Source organism: Orbicella franksi, chromosome 12 (assembly GCF_964199315.1).
Source record: "Orbicella franksi chromosome 12, jaOrbFran1.1, whole genome shotgun sequence".
In the NCBI taxonomy this organism is placed as follows: Eukaryota; Metazoa; Cnidaria; class Anthozoa; order Scleractinia; family Merulinidae; genus Orbicella; species Orbicella franksi.
The window spans coordinates 1736323-1758951 of NC_138156.1; the positions used below are offsets into that span (position 1 = coordinate 1736323).

The window sequence follows — 22629 nt, forward strand, 5'->3', positions numbered from 1 at the left end:
TGCGGGGTTCAACTGTACCTACACACTACACTTACAATACACTACAGCAAGTATAATAGACCAAATATAGGTAATCAAATGATTTCAGAGTGCAATCTGGAATAAATAAACGCAAGTAAATTTTTCAGCCTAAAACAGTTTTTGCACGAGCCCGTAGCTATAGGGCGAGTGCAATTTGTTGTCTTCAAAAATTTACGAGTGCTCATGTATTCCATATTACACGTGAAAAATCATTTTATTACCAGTTAATAATAAACATGCAATTCATTTTCCACTTTTTGCACTCAATTCCAACTTTCTGCTCCGTTTGGGATTAATTGACGAGCTCTCAGTCAATTAGCATGCTAGAATTTTGCATGGCATCGGGCCGTATCGACTGCTTTACTCTGCTACTCTTCGTCAGGCCACTGTACCTTCCCCACCGCCAGCCCCCTTCGTCGAAGGTCTGGGGAAAATTGAATAGAAGGCTTTAACAAGAGAGAAGGAGGGGTAAGAGAGTGAACACCCATAGGCCTTGCTCTCAAAGTAATCCCTCCATCCCGTGGATTTTATTCATGAGGTCAGCCCAACCAGCTTTACACGCGTAAGGGGAATTAACTCTCTCTTTCTTTATCCTCTCTTCACGTGGAAACGGCCTTGTGTAGGAACTATATAACGTGCGAACCCAAGTAACCCAGCATTAAACTGAAGAAAAACAAGAGTTCAAAAGAAATACTAGTTGTTTTACTCAATATTCTACGTTATAATTTACTATATTTACTTCTCCCCTATTCGCAAGAGAAACAAGTCTAGCTCTACCGCTGTTAGTTCAGAGGACGATGCAGTATAAACCTAACAAAATGAGTAATGCATTGTAGAAATATGAAAGAAGGTACGGGCAGCTCTTGCACGGGATAATGACTAACCTACACGTACGTAACTGTAAAGCGAAAGAAGGAATTGGATAAAAAGTGTCGCTACAAATACTTTTATCTGTTGACAATGAGGTTTGGTCAGAAGAGAAGCTCTTCATCGCAGTCATCATTTGGATGTAATGCAACATCACTGCCAGCGTGACAATCCAAATTACAACTGTGGGGGCTGTGAGTGCGATCATGTAACACGAGAGTGTATCGATTGTATAAAAGATCAGAATGTCTTCAAGCGAAAATAAGATCCGGGTGATTCCACTCGGCATTCAACATCTCGTCCTCAGGCTCTCTCGTATTCCCTCCCCACAGCAAAGGGAAGGGAAGAAATAAAGACCCTGGGAATGAGTTGGAAACGTAAGTCACTGAGGTTCTAATGGGAGTCTATGTAATCCTGAATGAAATAAAACTTCCTACAAGACAATAATAATAATTCCTGCTGAAAATAACAAATTAACCCCCTCAAGGCTTGTTTAAGAAAGTTCACACCTTAGTATATAGTAAATTCAAGTTAATGGTAGGTATCACACTGAAAACAACAACAGATGACAAAAACAGACAACAACAGATACCAACAACAGATATTCATCTGTAAACAAATACAGCTTAGGCAAGATGAAAAATTGCCCCATGTTAATGCAAAATTAGATCAAAGATCAAAGGTGGTCTTCTTAGCTTATCAAACCGGCAACTATCAGAATCGAGAAACCGATCACCTTAAAAGGTGGCAAAGGTTTTGAACCTTCTCCTGACAAGAATTACAAAGCAGCGAAATGAATTTCAAAGATAAGTTTTACACTGAGAATTAGAAGCTCTTCAAAAGTGAAAAAGCTCGTTTAATTGTCAGGGAAGACAGCGCGGTTCTGTCAGGGGAACAAACGCCGTTTTTAGAGGTAAATCGTAGAGTTTCCGAATTTTGTTACCCAATGAAAGAAAGGCACGAGTACCCGAGAGACCTCCGACAGTTGTCAAGGCGCCATAGCTCAATCACTTCCTTGCAAACTTCCAAACGAAAACTGCGCGCACACTCCAGTATTGGCCGCTAAGTGTACGTGTACAAATGACGCCTGTCGGTACTTGCTGCCCTCCCCCCTCACTAAGCTGTTCATGGGATGACTGTTTATCGGTAGAATGCGTCGAGCTTACACCACGACACTCGAACGAAAAACAGAAAGAAATAACGGTTAAACCTACACTAATAATTTCATAATTCGCAATATACGGGAATTTAAAAATAAAAATTTCCATATTGATATATTTACAGCATTTGTGATAATTTACGCTTGTACAAGTGTTCATTGCATGTAAGTTTCAATACAAAAAATGCATTTAAATTATTTCTGTCCGTCCGTGCTTTTACTGTACGATACAAAGTCTCCTGACATCGTTTTCATATTCCTCGTCGTCACTCGCCGAGTCTGGGGTTTGACCAGTGAAATTGGGAAGAAATGATCGTTCATCCAGCCCGTCTTGCTCATAAAACAACATGTACGGCGAATCTTTTTGAAGCTTGGTGTTGTCACATTCCTGAAAAAAGACAAGGCAACTGAGCATTGGTCAGAGAGACAACAGTTAGGCTCGATCACAAGCCACGGTCCGGAAAAAGAGCCCGTCCGCCTCGTGAGACCGCTGGAAATCGAACCTAGCAAACAGTCACATGCATCATTTACAGTGACGTGGTCACATCAGAGTCTGGCTCTAAGGTGGTTTTACCTCACTGTAAAACGTTGGAAAACCATGCTCTATCGTTTGGCGTTCGTATAAAAAACATCATCCTACTGGTAGTAGTAGCATGAGAACTGAGGACTCTAGAAAGCAGTCACTTGCACGTTATTTCCCTAGTAATCACAGATGCCCATCATGTTTTATGACACTATTTTAACAGCATATCTTAAAAGGAGGGCCGTGACCACTAACCTTGCAGCTGCTGTCATTGTAACAATACCATCTGTTGTTTGGATTGTGAGCGTATGAGATGTAGTGTCCTCCACCCAACACTCCTGTGTGACACTGAAGGTATTGAAAGAATCAACAGTTAGATTGTAATTACTAATACATACGTGCATACTTTATTTGATGAGTAAGTCAAACTATGGTAACTTATAAGAATGGTGTGGACCTACTACAGCAAACGCCTGACTAACAATTAAGAAATAACAATAATAAGAGCAACAATAAATATGACAAAAAAAATTATTAATCACATATAATGTCGTTCTAGGTCTTTTTTACAGACCAATCAATCACTCCTCCTGTTGTCTTTCCGAGTATCAGGCAGACTTTGTGTCTATCCTTTATGACTCGCCATTGCAGTAATAAACGATGAACAAAAAAACTGACAATCACTTTCCCCAGCCATTAATTTGTTACATGACAAAAACTCAACTTTCACAGAACACTAATTGAAAAGTAAGTTTTATCCAGGATCTAAATTACCAAGGAAAACGCGCGTGTTAATGAGGTCCGCTGAGCATACTAAATGGCGCTAGCTGTACAACGTACCGACATAGCGTAAATTCTGTAGGTCGGTGTTTCAGTCTGCGATCCTTCGCTCCTTGCAGCCGCAAGAGCCCCCCCAACACTCCCACTATGACCTCTCCGCTCATCTGCAGAATCCGAGCCCGTGATATCAGCAGCAGTGACACTTTCTACAGGAGTACCAGGAGACTTAATTTCCGGCGTCACTTCCGGGTGAACCTTGGCCGAGTTAAGGCTTAAACAAGAAGACTGGCGCGAGGGAGGTTTGCTAGTGTGGTTGAGTTCAACCTGACTTGAACTTAGTTCCCCGGCCGAACTCTGAGAGGAGGACTCCTGGAAAGGAAACAATTCATTACGAAAGGTAAATGTACATTTTCGCAACAGCAAATCTCTTCACCAGGGTTCACACTAGAGTAGAAATGCCGCGCCTGCTTAAGATGAATATATCTCACATGATCAAGCCTATTCCCAGTACCTCTCTTTCTCATGGTCACGGGCAGGGAGTAGCGGCGGCTCTGAGAGCTGAGCCACATAAGTTTTTTTCTTTTGAAAGCGTAGTACTGTACATTAGCAAACGATAATGGTAGAAAGAACTGTTACAGACATGTTCAGCAGGAGTCAAACAACTATGTTTACCAGATATAAGTTCATAGTGACTCCGCCGACCGGGTGAAGGACGAGAATGTATACGGCTGCAACAATTTTACTAAATTGTTTAAAGCTTCACAACAACCCCTACAAACACTAGACGTAATCAGGTTAAATTACAGTGAAACATTAGGGACAAAGCTGTTTACTTTGACGTAAATTCTCTTCTAATATTTTGCTGCAGTTACAAAGGATTACCTCACTCCCCTGGCGGGGCGTTGGTTGTCTGTTCTCTCCAGTCTCCTCCTCGATATCTTCTTGTTCCTCGCTACTCTTTACGTTCACTGTGGTGACTCCAGTCCAGCCACTTGAGCTAGTTGTTGATGAGGATCGCTTAGCCAAGAATGCTGAAGGATCAAACCCTTCCATAGGAAACTGCACAATTTTATTAGATTTAACCCAGTGACCGTTAACAAACTGAAACCGTTTCAAATGGATGATCTGCAAAAGGAGACAAGCAAGGCTTACAATACTTCTCCTTACACATTGTCAAACATTTCTTCTGATGCTAGTCCGAAGAATATGGTAGTAAATCAAGAAATTGAAATGTCAAACTTTAAAACGAAGACTAAGGATAATTTACAAGGGAAAGATGGCGTAATGACGAAAGAGGTAAAAGTCAAAGCTACCACTAAAACAAGCTTTCATTGCAAATTATGACCACCAAGTTATGGAGTTACACTTACGAGAATAGGAGGCAAGCTCCAGATATCCAGCTTCTTTACTGCCAATCTGTGTTTCTTGCATTTGTTGCAATACCTGACAAGTGAAAGAAATGAATATTTAAGTTCTTTAGGCCTTAAACAATGATATGGATCTTTAACTCGATCACTATCACTTTCAACCATCTGCTTCAAACAAAGACCCATTCAGTTATTATTTTTCTTCTTTAGTTATCACACCACCATACGCTTCAAATCATTGTTTGCCATCAAAACTTTGCGTTATGTTCACGTAAGAAACAGCAGTTATTTTCTCAAGCTGGAGGTACGCACCATAATTCATCTTCTCCAAGTTCCTCCTCCTTTGTAAATGCTCTAAAACATTCATACAAGTCAATGGGCTCTGTTTGCTGTTTTCTGCTTCTCTCCACACTCTCATGCTCAGTTGATATTTTCTCCTGCGAACTTTGATATCTCAGATGCAGTGTGGTGGGATCCCACTCAATAGCGATGTATGAACTGCTGTTGCTGCCAAATTCTTGTTCACTGCATTTTATCACACAACCATGACAGAACCTATTGAGAAAATTATGATCAGCACAACAACAACACCGCAATGATTTTGTAGAGTTATCCCTGACACAACAGTTGTGAATGGCAATTAAGATTCCTAACACAGCATTTCTAGCGGTTGCTGCTTATTTAGATGTCTTTCTATTGCAGAATATGTGCTGACACAGGCGTCCAGTGCCGGGCATGTGAGTGCGTTTGAAGGTTTTGAGAATATGATGAACTTCCACAGGTTCAAAAAAAGGAAAATACTCTATCACACTCTATTCAAAACTGAACAAAAACCTGAGACACACCACGAAAAGCGTCCATAACGTTGTTTTACAAGTAGCATTTCTTCCTTACACAAAATGCTTCAGTTGGGAGTGATTCAGAAAATTTTACGTCAAGTCAAAGAAGAATTTCTTCAAAAACCGATGGTTACCGTTATACCAACTGCCTTAAAAGCAGCAATCGTGAGCAAAAACGTAAGCACAACAAAACGGAACTACTTTAAGGTTAAATTCTTTACCTGTACCACGGACACCACGCGCACGTAAGACCATCCTTCTGAACCGCCCGCAGTTCAAAAGGAAAATCACCAGCATCCCTAACGAGAAAAGGATTTTTTAGGTTAATTCAGACAGTATTCTCTCGCCACAAAATGGATTGTAAAGAAGTAATCCCTGAAGTGGCATTTGCATTTACAATATACGTAAATCGCTTTATGATACTGTCTGGGCCAAAAAAGAGTGACGGTGACCACTTCTGACTACTCCAAAAGTAAACATAGCACCACAAGGTTGACTAAATCTATAAACGTCTTCTCATTCATACTTAGTCTCCCTACCAAGTCAGTACTGACCGTAGCGCACGCAAAAAGGATATAAAACAATTCAAGAATTCTCAGCAGTTAACTTAATAACGATAAACGAAATGTGAAACATTTTCTTGCACATTGCTATAAACAATGGACTAAAGGAACCATTGAGCTGTGTTTACAGTAATCAAACAGATGAAACAAACCAACACTGAAACAAATCCCTAACAAGAAAGATCAATAAGAAAAAGTACGCTGGAATGTTAACTTTTTATCAAAGTCTGCCATATCTTCCAGAAAGCAACTTACCCATCTTTACAATTTGTATCCCCTGGTGCTGGTGGGCTGAGCAGCCTGGCCACTTGTGTCCAGACTCCTTCATACAGTTCACATTGTCTGGTTTTGGAGGAGCATGGTACAATTATAGGAATTCCAAATAAACCAGGGCGGTTCTTTTGAGGTGACAGGAAATACGCGTCTAAACGAATCTGCAAAAGAAAAGAAGCTTTAAACTTTCATTTCCAAAAGCAAACATGTTACTGGCGGGCTCTTGTGTTGTTGACCTTCTTTTCTGTCGCGTTGTAAACCTAGACGCACCGGCTTTATGCTAAAACAACCCTTGTAAGTACATATTACCGTGACATTTGGCTGACAGAAACAGCAAGTCAATTATTTGACTATCATTATTTCAGGTGAATATACCAGCTTGCAGGCAACGTTCATCTTACTACATGCAGTAATTACTTTAATTAAACAAATGAACTTACTGTTTTCCTGTGCATTGCAACAACGAATCCACTGAAACAACAACCCAAATATGGTGAGGGACCAGCTGTCGGAGTTGAACACAGACTAGAATTCCTGGAACTCACATCCACATTTCCAGGCACAGACAGAGTTTTATGGTTTGGAGAATTTTCCACACTTAAACTGATTCCAGAATCAGAATTTGAAACAAAATGACCTTCAGTTAATTCAATTGATGAGGATGATGAAGAGGACTTCCGGCTCAAAGTTGCAGTTAAACTAAATCCCCCTACACCGAATTTGGGGCTTATTCTTCTCCGTAGTTTTGGGCTCAATCTCTTAATAGGACTTGAAGAACCTTTCTTTTTGTTCTTTTTTGCTTCTGCAAACCAGTCATCTTGTACTCGTAGCCGTGTTTCATTGTCTTCTGAGCTGTTTTCAGAATTTGTTCCTGAAGATTTGCTGCCCTTTCTCTCCGTATCATCACTGTTTGACTCCTCATTGCACACAGCTGCAGCTGTTTGACAGTTAGTGTTTTGGTTTGCAGCACAACATTGTTGATCAGACTCTGAAGAGTTACAGACAGCCTTTTCCTCCTCAACTGTGCTTGGAGCTGTTGAGGAGTTACACTCATCCTCACAAGTTATCGTTGGTAGAGGGATTTCATAAGCATAAAGCAGCCCAGCTAGGGCAGAACGAATCTTCTGCATATCAGATGGTAGACTCTATGGAGCAGGACACATTCGTGGTTAACAAGTACATATAGCCATATTCAAAGTTACATAAACTACAATGTCTCTGTCAGCTGCAGCTGATCATAATGAAAATAGACTTTTAACATCATGCTGCAATGCCTGCTTCTCTTTGAAACACACCTTGCAGGCAACTTTCCAAATGATGTATACAAAAGCAAATGCAGGCTAAAGTTATCAAAGACAAGATACCTTAACAGAGGCTCCAAATATCTCGACCAAGAGAAGCTGTGAGCAAACCAGCCCACAATACTTGGACAGTTCTCTCTTCACATCTTTGTACCGGTCATCATTATTTAGCAGCAAACCATACTTTGTGGGGGTTGAGCCCTCTAGGTGAACAACTAAACACAAGACAGGAAGACAACTGCAGATAACAATAGGCTCAGTGCGAATTTAAAATAAATTTACTGAAATAAAGGGAATTTCTACTGTGAGCTTGGGAAGAGACACAGAGGGCTATGGCCTAAAGAATGATTGAGCCTTGTCAGGCTTACACTCTCACAGTACCTCTTTCTAATAATGAGCCAACAAAATAATGACAGATAACCAGCAATGGACTACTAGTCAATTAATGCTATAGAAACCAGAATAAGCTCTGACAGTATTGCCACTGACTGCTCCAAGTGAGACTATTCAATTTTGAGGTAAGGGGAAGTTACATCTGCATTCAAGCCAAAAGACTTTTCAGGCCAGCACTTATCTCTGCTTTCACCATCATAAACAATGACCCAAGTCAACATTTGAACCTGGAAGTCTTGACCAAGAGCATAGCACAGCATGCTACTTCATGCTGTAGTCCTGCATCCGTAAAATAATACGTGAAGCTAGAATAAAGGTTCAAGAGTTTCCACAAGCTTACCAATAACTTCCACATACACCGAATTGTCCATAGGTAGAGGTAAGGAGAGGAATGTGAATGGATCAAAGCGGACACTGACATAACCACACTCCAAGCACCTGACTTGAGACTTCAGCTGGAATAAAACAAACAAACAATCTGACAGACCGTAAGACACAGAGCTCAAAACAATATGCAACACGACAAAATGTCGTACATAACAAAACAAATATCTAGCCTATGGTGACTAAAATAATTAAGAAAGAATTTTACCTGGCCTTGAAACAAATCCACAACAACTGACCGATTCCTCTTCAAATGGTTATCCCAGGCCTACAGAAAAACAAAATGTCAAAAACTTGCAGTGGTCCAAATTAACAAAGGTATGTGTAACAGGCACTTGACAGTAGGATGGAGCCTTGTTATTAAACAGTGTTGAGGTACAAAATTCTCCATGCTGGATACCACAATCACAGCAGTTTTAAGCAGAAAGTCCATTCCACACATACACCATGCTTTGGAGAAACAACAGACATGTTACAATCAACTAATTTGCCCAGTATATCATAAAATACTATACACGTTTGCCAGAAGACACTAATTCATGTGAATGTACCTCATGTGCTACTTCCTCATCTGGTCTACCATCACTGTCCTTGAGTTCCACATAAGGCTTGAGATGAACTCTACAATCACATGACACATCAGAATTCTACAGTCACATGACTAACCCCAGACAATATGATACATATCAGGAAGGTACCATCACAATGCCCCAGTTACTGAGGTCAAGTTCCTTTTTCCAAAACCCTCATTGAACTGATCTTCACAAGATTAACTTCATATGGCACAGTTAAACCCACCTGTTTAAGTCCTCATGTAAACCGTCCAAGAGAAATGACAAGAATTCCTTCAAAAAGAAAAGCAACAGATGAACATTAGCACGAAGAATAAAACAGCCTCTTTTTTACCCCTTGAGTCCTATGGATATAAGCAACATACACTTTATTTACACCCAAAACACCACTCTGCTGACCTGAGAGTCATGTTGCTGAAATCCATTAAATCTTGGTGCATATCTTCCTATTGTCCACTGAAAGGTAAATTTAGAGAAGGTGATAAGTAATCTAATTTCAGTCTATAGGCAAATCTTTGCTGACGTCATTGTTTACATTTTTCCTCATTAACATACAACTTTGCGCATAGAAGGCATCATGCTAGATTTTACTAGAAAAACTTTAAGAGTTTGTGAAACTTAGTAAGTGGTGAAATTTTTGGCTCTTTGGGTGTAATATTCGAGGAGAAATTGGCTTTCAAAAACATCAAAATTTCTGTGTGGCAAAAGCACTAATGAGCTCGTACATTCTTTGTAAAATTCTGAGCTTTTAAACCCTCGTCGCACAAAAAGTATTCCATACATCATGCTCAAATTCCTTGGGACAGTTAATTGTGCCGTGCCCTTTCAATATTCAGTATTAATCTCTTTGTAGCTCCATCAGAAACTCTATCGCTTATGGTAATGAGGCAAATATTGCAAACAAAGATTCTCCTATTGCACTGGAAAATAGAAAACATTGTATAACCAGGGAAGGCAAGGTTAGGCTAGTTTTGGTATTTTAGTATGGGAGACATTTCTACAGTTCACACAGCTCAAATAAAATTATCATATCCATGTTAAGGGCAGAGAAAAAGAAATCATTTATTGATAATCTCATCCAAAAATGTGAAATTTGAAAAGTAGCTTTAAAATGAAGATGCACTTATTCCTTAATTTTTTAAATACTTCGATGTGGTGACATGTCATTTCAACTCACCCTCAGTTTCAAAGGTGCCAGGCTGCGAGAACTGCCACTCCACAAATCTTGAGTAAGGTCTCCATAACGACGTGCAATGTGCCCTTTCATACCTAAGGGGTTTGTCCTATGCAATGAATTAAAATAGAAATAACAAATAAGTAATGACAAAAGCAATCAACCTGTGATTTCCATGGCACACTGTTGAAAGCAAATGCAAGCAACTGGCTGTGAAAGCAAGGGAAAGGTCCATTGGCTAAAATTTCCATTCTAGCAAATTAAATTTTCATTCTCACTTGCCCAATCAGCATTAGTGTCCAGGAAAATCATCTACCAACTACAACCAAAGGAACCTTAGACTTTCCCAGGGCAGGCAAAATATTTGAAAACTGCTTTTCTAGAGGTGAAACTGGAATTCAAGTATCTTAGGATGGATATGGGCTGTAGTTTTGTTGCATGTAATGTTGCATCATGCATCTGGGTCTAAAAACACAAACCTACAACTACCATAATTATAATGGAGTAATTGAACACACCTGTTTAGTTCATATAAATGGCACTTGGTAGTGAAATACTGTGTGAGGGGCTGCGTATTACTGAGACACTGCAGTGCAGAGTTCATGAAGCATGTGTTGCCCAAGTTGCTCAGTCCTGTGGCTCCTTTTTCAGTTGGTTCTATTAAAACAAATTTATTAGTGAAAACCTAAATTACACTTTCAACAAAATTTCACAAAGATTCAAGAAGACATATTACATGTACTACTCCTGAACAAAGTTTTTCCATCCATTCAGCCTTGCTCTATGTGCATTTACATGAATTCTTTAGCCCATGCCCTACTCAAGATAACTTTTAAAATAACTTTTATTGAATGGAGGTACGTTGCAGTCAAGTATATGTACAGTGTATGCAGGGTAAAAAAACCATTGCCATAAGAACAGATTCTCTCCTAAAAATCATACAAAATAAACCAGAAGCATTTATCAGGGTAACAATGCTCGCCTTATTGTAAGGTGCAGTGGCTGCTTTTTATCCCATACCTAGATTAAGTTTCTCTCTCAGACTTCTGTTGTTTGCTAAAGATGACATCTCTTCTGGCCAACTCATATCTCTATTGCGAACTGCAGAAAAAAACACAGACGGTTTTTCTTTCTGTGTGAAGCTTACAGAGAAAAAGAGAAAAGGGGATAACAGTCATTAACAGAATTCTACTCCTATGCTAATGCAAATGCCGCAATCAGATTACCTGAGCTATGTTACACTATCAGCCATTTGGAAAAACATTTAGAAACCAACAGGTAATTAAATTCCTGAGAAGACTAAATGAAAGAAGTCCACATGTTGGTGACATTGAAATATTGAAATTGACGAGAAGAAAAAAACTATTGATGAGCATGTTGTTCACAACTGCAAATTTTAAATCACAATTCAGTCTGCATGACTTTTTTCAAACTAGAAGTTTAATACTGTGCAGACAAATAAAATTACAAACGGCATTTCAAGAAAATTTTAGCTAGAATTCTACTAAAACAAATAGATCATTCGCTCTTGATTTCTATGAGGTATTAGTATAAATCTACTAGTGTTCTACCACTAATGCCCTTCTATGACTGACTACACCACTTACTATCTATTCTGTTGTACATAGTTAGAAGCATAACAATGTGCGGTTGTGAACAAAGTGATGGCCGATTCTTTGCGTTTTCGAAGTGTCTGTGAATAGGATTTAGATTAAGTTTTGAACAACTACAAGACTTATACTAAAACAATTAGATTATTTGCTCTAGATTTCTATGGGTGATAGTTGACTAAAACTGCGGCCTCGTCAGCTATCGTGAGATAGAAATCTCGAGCTCATAATCTAATTGTTAAATAGTTGATTCACTTGCAAATGCATTTAAAAAAGTACAAATAATATTGTTGTGATACTGGGTGGTTATTGTTTATCATCTCATCACACAGCCACAAACCTTCAATAAGTACAGGATGGTTGTCTGTGATTTCCAACTTTTCCAGTGATGAATTATCCTCCTCTAAAAGCCTCAATTTATTCTGTGAAAAAGGTTCACACAACTTAACATGCAAGATACCCTAAACAAACAGTTACTGATACACTGGAGTGGGATGATATCAGAGCCGAAAATAAACATTCAGACACCAGACATTGATTGGTGTTCAACCAAATGTTCAAATGTGAACAGAAACAAGTTCCACACCCTGACCTGTACTGAACTAACAAAGAGTTTAACATTACCATATACCTTCAGAGCACCTTTAAAGGTCTTTCGCATCTAAGCAATCTAGTGCATCCAGTTTAAACTGTACATACCTAAACACCTAGACCAAATAAAAGCTTATAGAGCTGGCTATCACACTAAACCAAGATTTTTTAAATAAAATGAAATGTTGAATTTTTTATGACCTCTACATGTGTATCAAAAGAATGGCAAATGATTAATTAATTGCTCAATTAGTCAATCAATATTTCTACTGTGCATACCTCATCCTCCATACTCCAGAGCCTCAAATCTTCCATTCGAATTCTGAGTCTTGCACAAAGATAATCATAAACCTAAAAAAATTTCAAGCCAATGAAAAAGGCATGAAACATACTACAACGATCATTCGCAGCACGTTTTAGAAAACTGTTACTTCAACTGACTTCTCATGAACTCCAACTAAAGCAGCTTGCCCTGGATTTGCTTCAGTGTAAACCGCAATGGTACGTGTACATTCAGTGATTTTTGCTGCTGGAGCTACCAGGATCTATTAAATAACATCTTCAAACAAACTCAGTGCAGACTAACCTGCTGTATGGTGTTCATTCGACTAAATGATGCCACATAAGCCAGGTACCTCTTGGGAGGGGCATGAGGAGTAGTAAGAGAATTAGTACCAAACCCAAATGTACTCAGTCCAAATCCTACCCCAGTCCAAGTTGTGATGCCACCTCTTGTGGGGGGAGGAGCATGGCGGAACAGTCTCAGGCTGATTGGATACAACTCTAACTCTGGAGTTGGATCACCATTAGTAGGAGTAATGACCTGTTCACCAAACAAACAACTCATCAGTTTGTTGGCCACAAAAGTCAATCTCTCGTTAATTTTGTTCAAAGACTAGGCATGAAATTGTCTGTACAGAGACTTGCACTACTTGACTCTGTTGGACAAAGTTGCATGTTGAATGCTGATGTTCTGCATAGATTACACATGTCAAAACCTAATGCCTTTCCTTTTCTCACAAAACAGTCCAGCTAAAATCTACAAGTCAAGAACAAACTTTCTGATGCATCAGATAGACTCTGACCAGTCTGATGTCACCCTGGAATCATGCATGGTTACTGGAAAAACAACTTGTAAACATAAAGTTTCTGATAAAGGCTGCAATGTTACCGTTCTTGGAAGACCTGGTCCTCCTCCGTACCACTGCTGAAGAGCTCTCCACACAGGCTCAGGTATGATTTCAAAGTCTCTTCCTCTGCACAAAGGAATGCTCCGTTTCAGCTTTCCTCCTTCCCCAGTTAAAATCATCACCTGAAGTGGAAAATGAACACACACTGAGGCAGAGCTCTCAAATGCCTTTTAAAATAGACTACAGCAGTTTTTAATTGAATGTTAAAAGTAATCAGGCAATTACTTTGGTTTTAGTTTTATGACACTCAATTGAAAACCACTCTAATCTGTAGGGCCATTCAAGTCCAAAAAAACAGTACAAATACAAATCAGTGATAATTTCTCTCCATCCTTGCATGAGCTCTCCAGTAATACATGTACTTTCAGTGGAAAAACTGTCAAGGAATGAACACTGACAACAGCTTCACATTAGAGCTAAACCTTCAAAAATATTCAAAATATATTTTGTTATCACTGTTCCCGTGATAATACAGAGCAAGACAGCAGGTTGCATGAAATGGCAAAAATCATAGGTTGGGCTTAAATTAAACAACAACAAAAGAAGCCAACAAACTCCACCACTTTATGATATAGTAACAAAATACATTTACCAAAACTGCATGATCTCAGGCTCACCTTCCTTGTCTCAGGTTCTACAAGTGGTACATTATCAACAGGACCAGGCACTTGAGTATTGCATGCCACTCCCTGTGAACAGTGACCATTCATTGCACCAGATGGACTTACTGATTTGTTACCAGAATGGTTGTACATAGGATGGGATTCACGTCGTCCCAGGGATCTTGTTTTTAAACTTGAGTCACTACTCCAGGCTTGTCCTGGGTTGCCAGAAGATGTCTGATGTACTTGATTCAGTCTTGATGGTAGAGTACCATTCTTCCGCAAGTTACCAGTTGACGATCTTCTGATGTAAGGCTATTAAACGCAAAGATCAACCACAGGATCAAACTGTATGCAGTGCTTTCAAGAGGTATACCATGGAATATCCCCCAAGTAACTTGCATTTTAACAGTATACATACTTGTCTATACCTGTAGGCCTGTGTACATAACAATACTCCATGGTACACCACAAGAGAGTGCTGCACACCTGTTTTATACCATGCTACAGAAAGATGTGGCCAACATAATCACTGTGACATACATGCAGCATTCAATGGGAAGGTTAGGTGTGATACCATCAGGTATACAATAGCTTTCCTGTACTCTGATTGGCAGTATTTTCTATGGCATAGTATAAACTAATATACAATTCTTACAAAACTGCTCATTACAAGAATTTCAGAGACAAACTTTGGCCTTACTAAATTTCATATATCATTTCACATCTGAGAAATTAAAAGTCATTTCCTGGTCAGAATTGATGTTGTATGACCAGCTTCTACTTAAGTTACAAGAGTGCCCTTACTGTGTTTTCAGTTTCCTGGAGACAATTATTTTGCCACTGCATCCACCTAATTAACCTCTCTTTGTTTACAACAGATGATAACAAACCTGGTAACTGACATATTCTTTCCAGATTCGCCACCAAGATATAGCAACCAGATACCAGATACTGCCTGGTTTGAGTTCATGCTGGTACTCACGCTCGAGCCAACCTCTAAAGAAATAACAACATTATCATGTGAAGACCAAGAATTCTCTCTAAACCACTTTCACTCCCTTTTTTAACATAAACACCTAGAGACTTAAGTTTTCATATAAAATCAATGCAAGGTTGAAAAGTGCTTTCTCCTTTCACATACAACATGGTCTCTCCATCATTGCAGAATGAAATATAAGTCCAAAGGACCATAGCCTGCAAATGCAGACATATTTCCGGCTGTTTCTTGTCTCCGCCGAAAATAACGTCTGCGAACCCGAGCCAGGAAACGATTTCTGTGACATAATGACTTTTGTTTCTCCTTGGCCAATCAGATTCCATGATAGAATGAAACTAGAGTGCTCCTCGCAGCGAATACCTCGCGCAGTAGTTCTGGGGTTACTTTAGCTAAACTGTTATTGGCTTAAACTTCCTATGTCACAGAAATCATTTCCTAGCTCGGGTTCACAGACGTTATTTTCAGCGGAGACAAGTGACAGCCGGAAATACATCTGTGTTCACAGGGTAAAAGGATCATGACAGAGAGTAAACTGGTTACAGTGTAAGGGAGGTTCACAAAATAGAGAAGCTTCTGCTCTTGAAACAGCAGTCATTCAACAATCTAAGCAGTTTTGTCTTACCTTACAACTTGAAGTTCAACTTCTCTAGTGACTGGTTTTAGACCCAGGACAATGTGACAAACCTAAAAAGTGAACCAAAATTATTGAGCTGTTGTTTTGAGAAGCTTCAGATCTTTGTATCATGGCTTCCTGATCTTCACAGGACAATCTGTTTGGCTATGTTTGTTTAATAAATTATGCTCTGTAAGGTAGTTTGCATTACGCAATGTCACAGGAGTCAAACACACCAACCATTTTGATCCAAATGACTTAAATTTACTACTTGGTGAAGCTTATATTTCTCATTCATGTTTTCGCATCTCCGCATGGCCATGTGATATCCTCAATATCTGTTGTACCCACCTTAGCTCTACACTAACCTGCACCAACAACTTAGGGAACAAATGAGAAAATCTACGTGTTGAAGCCCATTCTTTGTATTCTTCTAAACTGATCTGACCACCCTGAAGAAAAATCAAACAAAAATAATCATGCAAATAAACCTGAAAAAACCATTTTCTCTTGAATGACACCACATATAAAACTCATAAGGTGTCACCAAGCAAGAAAATTAACAATTAACTCATGTCATGAGTAATTAATACATGACCACTTTGGAAACCTTTACAAAACTACCGGTTGCCAAAGGATTTATTTTCAGCTTAACTAAAAAAAGGCATTCTACCTCCTCCTTGCTACAGTCACTCAAGATTTCAGTTGCCATTAATGAAACATCCTTGTCCCAAATAGCACTTGTATCCTGCAATCACACAAAAATAATAAATGATAACAACACAAAAGATGGAACAGTTAACTAACCTGATTTCTGCTTTGCATTTCATGTTACATAATATCCCCTTTCTAAAGACTGCCTTCTTACACCCCAACAAGACCCAAGAAAACACTTTCATTTGTGCTTCTGTCTGCTTGCCCCAAGAAGAAAATCAGCCATCATGAACACTCCAGCTTAACAAATCTATTTTCCCTTTCCTAAATCCTTGTTGTCAAACTCTCAGCTGTCATCATCACATTCTGTCATCAGCCAGTTTAGTTTTTAATTATTACCTTTTCTCCAGCATTTTCTTTTCTGATTTCAGTGAGAGCCTTACACATAACTTCAATTTCACTTCTTGATAGGAAACCATCTCCATCAGAATCAAATACCATAAAGCAAACTGAAAATGGAAAACAAATATCATCCAACAAACATAATAACATAATAAAACTAATATTATTATATAGGTATGCAGTTACTTAATTGTAAAGCTGAGTGACCCAATATGCTTTTTTTCAAAACAAGTATAAAACACTACTACATTTTTCATTCCCATCTCATTCATGTCCCTGGGTACTGGTGCAAAACACACTTACAGAATTAATTTGAAACACTTTCCCCATCCTAACCTCTATTGAAGTTTTTGAACCATGAAATAATTAATTAAATATGTTAACAGTTGCTTATTTAGTTACTTACACTTTTGCCTTTCAGCATTAGGTCCTCTACAGCACTTAGAGATACCACACGCTAACTCACGAAAATCAATATGACCATCTTGATTTTCATCAAAAGCATTAAAAAGCCCTAAAATGGAAAAAAATATTTAAGTTAAACCCCCAGACAAATATTTTGTTAACTTTTTCCCCATACACACCAGTTATGATGTATATATTTTTATAAATTTATAATACACAAAATTATTTTCAAACCCAATTGAATGTGGTGTAATAATGTAAAGGACCACACAGGTACCTTTTTTTGTAATATTTTCTATTTTTGCAGAATTTTGTTAATATAATATTAGAATTCCATGTTTAAAAATAAGTTACAATCAATAAACAACTCCAAAAAATATACACTCACAATACACACTTACAATACAATACCTACAATAACTTACTTACAATACTCTAATTACAATTAACTACTTACAATACATTATGTACAATACACTAAGTACTGTATACATGTATGGGTTCATGTACATGGGTACTAATAAACCAAAAAGGAACAAGCTTGCTTGAGGTAAGCCAAAATTGAGAAGGTTTAATTACCAGCTTGAAATGTTTTCCAGGTGCATCATTTGTGACAGAAGGCCAGCTTAATCCTCACCCCTAACCAGTTGACATTGTACACTACTAAATGGCATTAACACAGGAAAAGTTTTAGTTAAGAATTATTTATTACCTACCTTGACATAAACACTGTGGAATTGGTGGTGACACTAGAGGAGTGAATGTTTCCAAATCAAATTTGCCAGTTTTTGTCGCAGACTTTAAGGTCCAATACCTCTTCTCTAGTTCCATGATATCTGTCTCTTGTACTGCAACAGTAAGAAATTACATTACACAACACATTTACCATCAATTCCGAGAACAATTAACACTCACAGTCTTTAAAATGTCTATATACACTGTCAAAAAGATCAGTAACACAAATAGAGAAAATTAACAAAAAAAACCCATGACACAAGACAGAGTTGAAGACACAACAATATTGTTCTTCAAGTGCTGCAAATGTCAATGAGAAGCACAAGCTGATACTTGTGGTATTTGTATAGATTTTTGTGCTTCCAACTCCCACTCTATCATGGATTAAAGGCAATCCTTACCATTTTTAGCTCAAGATTAAAAGGATTAAGACGGATTCTGCTCAAAAATCGGGCAATTAGTGCAAAAATTAGTTACTAACAATCTACTCACAGCACGGTAACTTTTTGAAAACTATTTAAAACATCTCACTTTAATTAATTTCTCTAAGTGACCCCGCCATCAAATTCTCAAGCATTCTCCAAAAATATAATGTCAAACCTTGTAAGAATGCCTAATGTGTGTATTATTGTGTTTTCAATTTACGCAAAATGTCCAATTTCAATTTCAATTTTTTCTCATGGGGTCAGCTTGAGAGCTTAAAGCTGTGTTCACATTAAAGCCAAAACATGATTAGAGTAAACATGTTTCAAGGAAACATGTTTCGCCTCCTCTCCACATCCATCCGCCATTTTGAACGTGTTTGGTCTGATCATGATTGAAACTACCTGGCGAGGTTGTTTTAATCATGCTCATAATAATCATGTGTGAACCATGATCCATGCAATGCACTGTCTGATGTGAACACTTTTCATAACGAAACACGTTTTATTCGAGATCAGACTAATCATGTTGCCGCCTAGTGTGAACACACCTTAAGTGTCTTACCTTTATTCAAAACATTACCATGCTATGAGGTTTTTTGGTAACTTTATTTTTGCCATTATTGCTCGACTGTTCTGCGGAAATCATCTTAACTACTAAAGAAAAAACACAATGAGTTATTCTGTTCATTCCCTTTAAATACTGAATAATAAACCATACATCCTAGCAGCTGCAGCCACATGTAATTTTAGGATAACCTACAATCTAATCAGATATACTAAGCTATATGGGTTGCAAGCACCGAGATCCATAACTTACAGTGGGTTACACTAGAAAGTGTCTGGTAAAATGTTGGTGTCTCGCTGCTATCCGTCAACTGAATACTGCAGCCATTACTGACAATAAGCAGCCACCTGGTAAGCGTGGTCACATCTGGATTCTTTAACAACCAACTGGAGAAATCTTCATATGGCAGTCGATCACACTACAAAACAATTCACAAACTTAATATTATAAACAAACTTTGTTTCAAGTGATCCTTCCGTAAGGCAAAGACCAATTTAACCTTTTGATAACTAAAAACAAAACTAAATGCCACAACTTAAAATTGAATGACCTATCATTGTTCCTTCCAAAAGAATTTTTAGAAGAAATGACAAACTTAAAATAAGTTGATGTGTAGTTGGTAAATGTGAATGTCATAACTCCTGACCAACGAAGTACAAAATTAAGTAATTGCAGAGCATTTTAATTTCTACACTGACAGAGCAAACTCTTGTGCTCGTTGGTTAAGACCCGAGGTTGATGACTGTAGAAACCATAAAATTACATAACCTGTAACACAGGGTAATTGACAGACAATTTGAGCATGCATTTCTGAAATGCCATTGTGACACTTTATTCAAAATTGTGACCTGCCATGTGTGAACAAAATTTTTCCCTAGTTCACTGGTAAATTTTCACTGTTATTGTGAAAAACAAATCAACCACACTTCTCCATAGGTTTCCATTGAATAGACTCTTACAGACTATAGAAATGACATCATTGGTCATTAGTTGCAGAACAACTTTTTATTTTATGTTATGCTACATCCCATTGATGGCTCATGACTATACAGTTTTATTTCTTATTAACTTCCAAGCCACAGATGCTTCCATAGCAACAATGGCAATCTAACTGATTTTGAAAAAAGCAGGTTTGCTCTAAAATCTTGCCAGAAACATGTTTGCTTATATTTTAAAGTAACACTAATTTGACTTCTTGTACACAAGTCAAAAAAGTCCTAAGAGGCCATAAGCAACAACTATTGCAGACAGAACAGAGGGGCTTTTTGAATGAAAATATTATATTCCTTCCTAGAAAACAAAATCAATGGAGTTCTTACTAATACTAGTCAAAACACCGATTACAATAGTGGCAAGTAAAAACATTTTCAGAACTGCAGTCCCAGACAATTAATTTGACATCGAAGGGGAACAGACAATTTGTTTTCAAAATGTCTTATCATCATTTGGTATATTCACATGTCATGCAATCTGTCAATCAAATTAACTTTCCTTTCCACCTTAGCGACAGAATACGATTCTGCAAGTAAAATTAAAACAACTACCAAGAAACATTGTTTGAAGTAGACTTTGCTCACCAAACAAGCTTAACATACATCTAAGCCTTAAAACATATTTTCATAGGATCAAGGATTAACAAGTCACCATTTAGAAATTATTTGAACTGGTGTTTACACGTCTCGTTTGCTGATGGTTTGAAATAATCGAAACAATTTTTTTTCCGGTTGATCCTTACATGGTTTCTTATAAAACTGCAATTTAATGCGATGTAATGTGACGAATTGCTAGCTAAACATATCGTATCGAACCTACTTATCAAATAAACCATGTATGTATGTATGTACATTATCTAAGAGCTCAAACGAACTTACGCTCCAATACAGTTGTTCATGTTTGAATTTCAAACATCATACTCTTTCAGTGCGTTTCAGTTATCTGTAAATGTCCTGATGAAACACTTTTAAGTTTTCACCCGGGAACGAAAACAAATAACGTCACGTATCACAGATCAAAAAATGCCAAAAGAATCGAGGATTACCTGAGAAAAGCACTCTATAACCGCTTGAGGAATATTGCCTCCATCGCACGCCAAAATTAAACTCTCCATGTTATCTTTGTACACGAACGCTCCGTCGGTAGAATAAATATTGAAAATAACTGCAAAGAAGGACACAAAACAGGACAAAAGGTTACTTATATATTTTTGGTACTAGATTATCGCAAAAGACAAAACGAATCATGACTTATACTGTTGGCCGCAAACAGATACCAAACTTACATTTTATCTTTTCTTCACGTGTGCCTCGAGTCAGCAGTACAAGACCACATAGCAAATCTCGAAACGTTATACCCTTGTTTGTACCACCAAATGCTAAGTAAATTTGCTGCAACACAAAAGAGGATGTTTACTGCGATCAATGATGTAAAGTAAAGAGATTAACTAAAGGCACTGCATTACGCTGAGAATGAACTATCCCTTACGTCAGCCACTTTGCTCGGAACACCATCACCAAGCACTTCACGGGCAAAGACCGGTTGAGGCATAAATCCACTCACACCAGAACAGCGTTTGAACGCCAGTCTCAGGCGTTGCATTTCATCGTCCGTAACTAAACATGTTTCGAGCAAACAAAACGAAAATCAGCTGTAATAAACAACGAAACCTACTTTGACCTGGCAAACAGGTCTTTCAATCATGACCTGAACACGTACCTCTCTTGGTCGCTTCCTCGTAGGCTAGGAAGCTCAGTTTTGACTCTCTAAGACCCATAATTAAGTAATCTATCAGCTCCTACATATTGCCTAGGTTGTCGTTATCCTGGTAAATATTTTTAGCCGTAAGCATTGCACCTTGCAAAGACCTGATCTCAGAAAAACACACACCTTCCTGATTCTTGCTCATGACGTTCAAAGCCTCGTTTTGGAGAAAAGCCTGCTACTCGTTGCTGTGGCACTATGGGTAGCACAGGCACGCGGGAAACTTGATTTGCGCTGACCTGATACAGTACCTGTATCGGGGGCGGTCTTGTGGCAGTCCTGTACGGACACGTAACTTAATACAATACAAGATTTTGGGAAAACTGAGTTTCTAAATAAAAATTGTGATTGAGTCCCAAATCTACAAGGACGAGGTGCGCGGTTTTAGTGTCCACTCCAGGGACCGCGGAGGAGGGGGACGGGCTGGTACTTTTATTGCTGGGATTTTTTTTTCAAGGGCTCCAGATGGCGCGCAAATGCAAGATAAATGGCAAAACACTGACCTTGACGTTTGTTTGTATTAGCCAGATTTTTAGCCCTACCACTTTAAAATGGTCTCCGCCGCCGATCCCTGCACTCCCGACCAGTCGTCAGTGCTGAGAAGGGAAGGCTCACGCGGTATCGAAAGGGCTCAGGGGGCTCAAGGTACGAAGAAAAGGACAAGGCATCAGAAGAGTTTAAACGGTACCAAAAAGGCTCCTAACGTATCAAAAAATCTCACAAGATGAATGAGAATTTAATATAAAGCATGAAGAAAAGTGAAGACAAGTCTAGCCTCAGTCCAGATTTTAAGGAACAAATGGTGTCTCCAAAAGAAAGATCATAGGTGCGTTCCTTTGGAGTGATCTGGCTCTGAGTCAGTGA

The 22629-nt window shown here is 38.5% G+C and overlaps 1 protein-coding gene across 1 annotated transcript; it reads right to left on the minus strand.

Moving 5' to 3' along the window:
• Positions 1 to 701: 701 nt before the first annotated feature.
• On the minus strand, positions 702 to 21887 carry LOC145464273 (ubiquitin carboxyl-terminal hydrolase 32-like). The gene is made up of 35 exons (XM_081448108.1): positions 21721 to 21887; positions 21490 to 21617; positions 21287 to 21392; positions 21047 to 21165; positions 19261 to 19426; positions 18000 to 18131; positions 17285 to 17392; positions 16876 to 16985; positions 16496 to 16570; positions 16191 to 16274; positions 15832 to 15893; positions 15103 to 15208; positions 14225 to 14524; positions 13589 to 13729; positions 13004 to 13240; positions 12697 to 12768; positions 12167 to 12248; positions 11237 to 11317; positions 10735 to 10873; positions 10220 to 10325; positions 9442 to 9498; positions 9269 to 9315; positions 9022 to 9091; positions 8679 to 8738; positions 8427 to 8541; positions 7757 to 7908; positions 6833 to 7537; positions 6375 to 6553; positions 5778 to 5855; positions 5030 to 5272; positions 4721 to 4793; positions 4233 to 4475; positions 3411 to 3719; positions 2826 to 2918; positions 702 to 2435 (listed from the first exon to the last, which is right to left on the minus strand). Exons 1-35 carry the CDS (start codon positions 21776 to 21778, stop codon positions 2265 to 2267), a joined length of 5007 nt encoding a protein of 1668 aa, XP_081304234.1. The 5' UTR covers positions 21779 to 21887; the 3' UTR covers positions 702 to 2264.
• Between the last annotated feature and the right edge of the window lie 742 nt (positions 21888 to 22629).

What these genes read in the sequence shown, in the direction of transcription:
- LOC145464273 (XM_081448108.1), bottom strand. Translation starts at nt 21,778, where the DNA reads ATGGGTCTTAGAGAGTCAAAACTGAGCTTCCTAGCCTACGAGGAAGCG. An exon ending in AAGAATATGTCAGTTACCAG is followed by an intron (nt 14,525 to 15,102) that starts GTTTGTTATCAT and finishes TGCGTTTAATAG; the next exon opens with CCTTACATCAGAAGATCGTC. An exon ending in GATACAAATTGTAAAGATGG is followed by an intron (nt 5,856 to 6,374) that starts GTAAGTTGCTTT and finishes TTTTCTCGTTAG; the next exon opens with GGATGCTGGTGATTTTCCTT.